Consider the following 3,886-nt stretch of genomic DNA (forward strand, 5'->3'; position numbering starts at 1 on the left):
GCTACCGTCATAGGCAGATCTAGTATATAGCAGATCTAGTATGTATCCTGGGGTAGCCAGGATGCCCTTTAAAAAATTTTCAGTTGTGTAATTTTTTGGATTTTTTTTATTATATATTACGTGATTTTTTTTGTCGGAAATACATTTTTACTTGTCGGGATACCCCTTTACTTTGATCTGATCTGGTACGATGTAGGTTGGGGGTTTTGAGTCATAGAGAGTCTTTATTTTATTGCGACCGACACTTGTTGACCAACTGCCCTATATTATATCTTACACGATTGTTTTTGGCAGTGCCTCAGAACTTTCACCTCGGCTATGTGATTAATCTTGGTAGTTGCGTGGATCTCCCGTAGGCCTACTTAGGCTGTTGTTAAGCTTATTGGTTTCGTGTCTTGTTTCGTATTGATACCCTATCCTTCGAGAGGGAGCTTTTCCTCAGGTTCGGTGTATTCATGTCGGCGTTTCCAAGCAGCTTCTGATTGGCCACGCTATTTCTTGTTTAGCAAGACTCCAGTTACCATTGTCTGACGACGTCAGTATCATGATTTTGTCTGGTTATTTTATTGGATAGTCCAATAGTGGTATTGTCCATTAAATTATCAAAAGAAACTGTTTCAACAAAAGGCACATTTGCAATATGGTTTAAAAAACTTATTTATTCACGCTGTTTGGCCCACGTTATCAATACGATACCGCTCCGTTGATCTTTTAATTTATAAATTCCAAAATTAAAAGCATTGCTGTATAATTATACGTTGACTAACAAAAGCCAAACAAAAACTCCTACAAAATCGTCATTGAGATCCATATGTTATGCTCATACCGTTATTCCCCGAAAACCATCGGGATGATCTTTGTTCGTGGACCACAAACGGCTCTATCAATTATTTAATTATGTCCGGTATAAGATTACGCGACAATGAGACTGAGATAGACTAAAAGAATTCATACATCAAAATTTTATTTTCTATTATATATCGCACCCATAAAACCCTTTTTATTTTTTATTTTTAGCAGTCATTCATCCAAGACTATACATTTATTCGAGCCGGATGAAACCATCTTAGCCAACCATGTCGCACCCACACATAAAAGATGCAATCGAGAACAACAATGTACGCATTTTCATCCATCTTTTTTTTGCCTTAGCACCCTCAAACTCAACCATACTCAATGCACAACGAATTCCATCTTCTCGAGAGTCTTGACATAGTAGTGACCCTTCATCATTTTCATGTAACCATACATCCATATCACATTCTTCAACATCATTGATCGAAAAATTATTATCCACAATCATAGAGTCGTTTTCATAAGGCTGCGTAAAATAACAATCATCATCAAAGGATGATGGAATGTTCGATTCTTGAGAGGTGGATTCAATTCGTCCGGAGGCCTTATAATTAGCATTACCCTACAAAAACCAAACCACTTTAAACCAGATATATTAGAAGTTTAAACAATGATTACGTTCAACAAACGTTAATAAGCAAGACATATATACCACTACGTCTACGTTGCATGTTTTCGCATGATTTACGGTTGTCTCCCAGTTTTTGCCTTTGACACGACATATCTGCAGTTCAAAAATCTCAAATTTCTATCAAAAGACATGATATGATTTCGAGAGGAAATTAAGAAATTAACCGTTTAATTACCTCTTGGAGGGCTTGAGGATTGGAATAATACATATCGAGAAAAGCGTTCACGTTACAGACGTTTGCTCTCTCCAGACGCTTATTGATGACGCCATTTTTACTGATATTCTTCAGCTGCCACACCTTGTCTGTTGGAGACAACGATCTGAGGGACTTTTGAGCATTTCGACGATCCTTGACTTTAAAAGATTGTGATATAGCCTGTTTGACCTGATAGGAACAAGATGAATCGACAACCATTGCTCCCAATCGGAATTCAACAATTCTGATATGATTTTTATCGTGTTGGATTCGGATTTCACCGATTGTTCCAGTTCCATGTTGAAGATGAACATAAACATCACCGACAAGAAGATTTTTCTTTTTCCCCCAGTTGACCACGATGTTTTTCTCGAACTCGCCATCTTCCATGGTGGTGCCATCATAATTTCCACGAAGTAGAACTATCTTCACATTCGAGAAGGCCATCGGCCCTGTGGTGACTTGTTCGTGTGTATCGGCATCAACCAAGATGACTTTGATGGACTCATTTCCACCGTTTTTTCCGGTGATCTTTTGTCTCGTGAACACCGGAGAAACGACCACATCGTCTGAAAATATCAACTTTAAGTTTATTGGTGCTGAAGTTGAATTCGCCGACGACTCATAATCCTGCTAATTAAGGCAGAAAATCTAAAATTAAAACAAGATTTAAACAAACGCACGTAAGTTAGATTTAAACAAACGCACGTAAGTTAACGGAGGAAAGTGAAGAAAATAATTAACCCACAAATTCAAGGTTCTGATAATAATGGTCCATCGTTTAGGCAAATATAGCTCTGTGTTAGAATGCGATCGACCAACCCACCTGAAAAAAGCAAGTTCTATAAAAAGTGATGAAAAGTTAGAAGACAAAGAGATCAAAGGGTTTTGATCTTCATGTTCTTAATTAAAAGAAAACTTATGGGCTGTAGCTTGTAGGGTTTGAAGAACTTGAAATTAATGATACTGATATAGATTAAAGGTAGGATTTTCAGTTTCTTTTTGAATACTAGCTAGCTAGTGGGTAGATTTTATGATTGAAGATCTTGATCGACGAAGAAGATATGATGAAATCAAATGGCTTTGAGCTAATTTTTCAAACGCACACTTTTGTGTTAATTTTTAGGGTTTGAAGATTTTAATGAGCTAGGGAAGCATGGAATTTAATCCTGTAAAAACTTGCACACTCTCCTGCGTAAAGCTGCTACGCAATTTCCTTGAGAAAACCTCAGTACGCAACCCACAATTCCACACCACCAAGACGCGTTCATGATAAAAAGTTATTTCTTGAGTTATTTACTTTGTTGTTGCTCCACACCAAAAATGCATCTTCATCTATTATTTATGAGACCAAAGGGCCTTTGGTTTTAATGGATTCATTCAAATAAAAGGTATGATCGAGCTTTTTAGGAGACATAAATAATAATATTTAGGAGCTAGATTAGGTAGTATTTTGCTTTTGAGACTTTATATTAAGAGCTTTTGAGACTTCAATTCTTAAACTTTAGAGAATAGAGTATCATGAAAAATGCATTAACCTGGGACACCAAATAAAATTATAGTTTTAAAGATCTCTTGTCAAAATATTGAATGCTAAAATAGGGTTGCAACCGCATTCTTGGAATGATTTGGATTATTGTGGCAGTGTTTAATCATTAATTAACATTTATGATAAAATAATAATAATACGGATTTTATTTTATAACTATATAAGCTTATCTTGTTTTAAGGCAAAAAGTAGCAAGTTAATGCATCATGTAAAATGTCAAAAAAGGGTTTTAGTAATTTAATTATGAGAATTTAACAAACTTAACCCAGTTTTTTTTTTCTTTTTTGAACCGGCAAATACAAATATACTATATCTACTTCTAAACTAACACCTAATTCCACCCATGTTCACGACGGAACTTAAACCCTCGATCTCAAAGAGGGAGGGCACCACCTAATACCGCTAGACTAGAAGCCTTTTGGTTTAATTTAAAATCACCAAACTATGTCATGTGTGCATGAGCGATTTTAGTAATAAGAAAATTGATCAATGATGTACATCTTTTGTTTTGTCTAAAAAAAGTGTGCAACTTGTCTTATTATTTTTTGAAATTTCTTTTAGGTTTTTAACCAAACCGATATATATATATATATATATATATATATATATATATATATATATATATATATATATATATATATATATATATATATAT

At 34.9% G+C, this 3,886-nt stretch overlaps 1 protein-coding gene across 1 annotated transcript; it reads right to left on the reverse strand.

Moving 5' to 3' along the window:
• Positions 1-986: 986 nt before the first annotated feature.
• Positions 987-2,873, reverse strand: LOC144997670 (calmodulin-binding protein 60 C-like). The gene is made up of 4 exons (XM_078957546.1): positions 2,431-2,873; positions 1,662-2,312; positions 1,508-1,579; positions 987-1,417 (listed from the first exon to the last, which is right to left on the reverse strand). Exons 1-4 carry the CDS (start codon positions 2,458-2,460, stop codon positions 1,067-1,069), a joined length of 1,104 nt encoding a protein of 367 aa, XP_078813672.1. The 5' UTR covers positions 2,461-2,873; the 3' UTR covers positions 987-1,066.
• Between the last annotated feature and the right edge of the window lie 1,013 nt (positions 2,874-3,886).

Source organism: Lactuca saligna, chromosome 5 (assembly GCF_052625555.1).
Source record: "Lactuca saligna cultivar CGN05327 chromosome 5, ASM5262555v1, whole genome shotgun sequence".
NCBI lineage: Eukaryota > Viridiplantae > Streptophyta > Magnoliopsida > Asterales > Asteraceae > Lactuca > Lactuca saligna.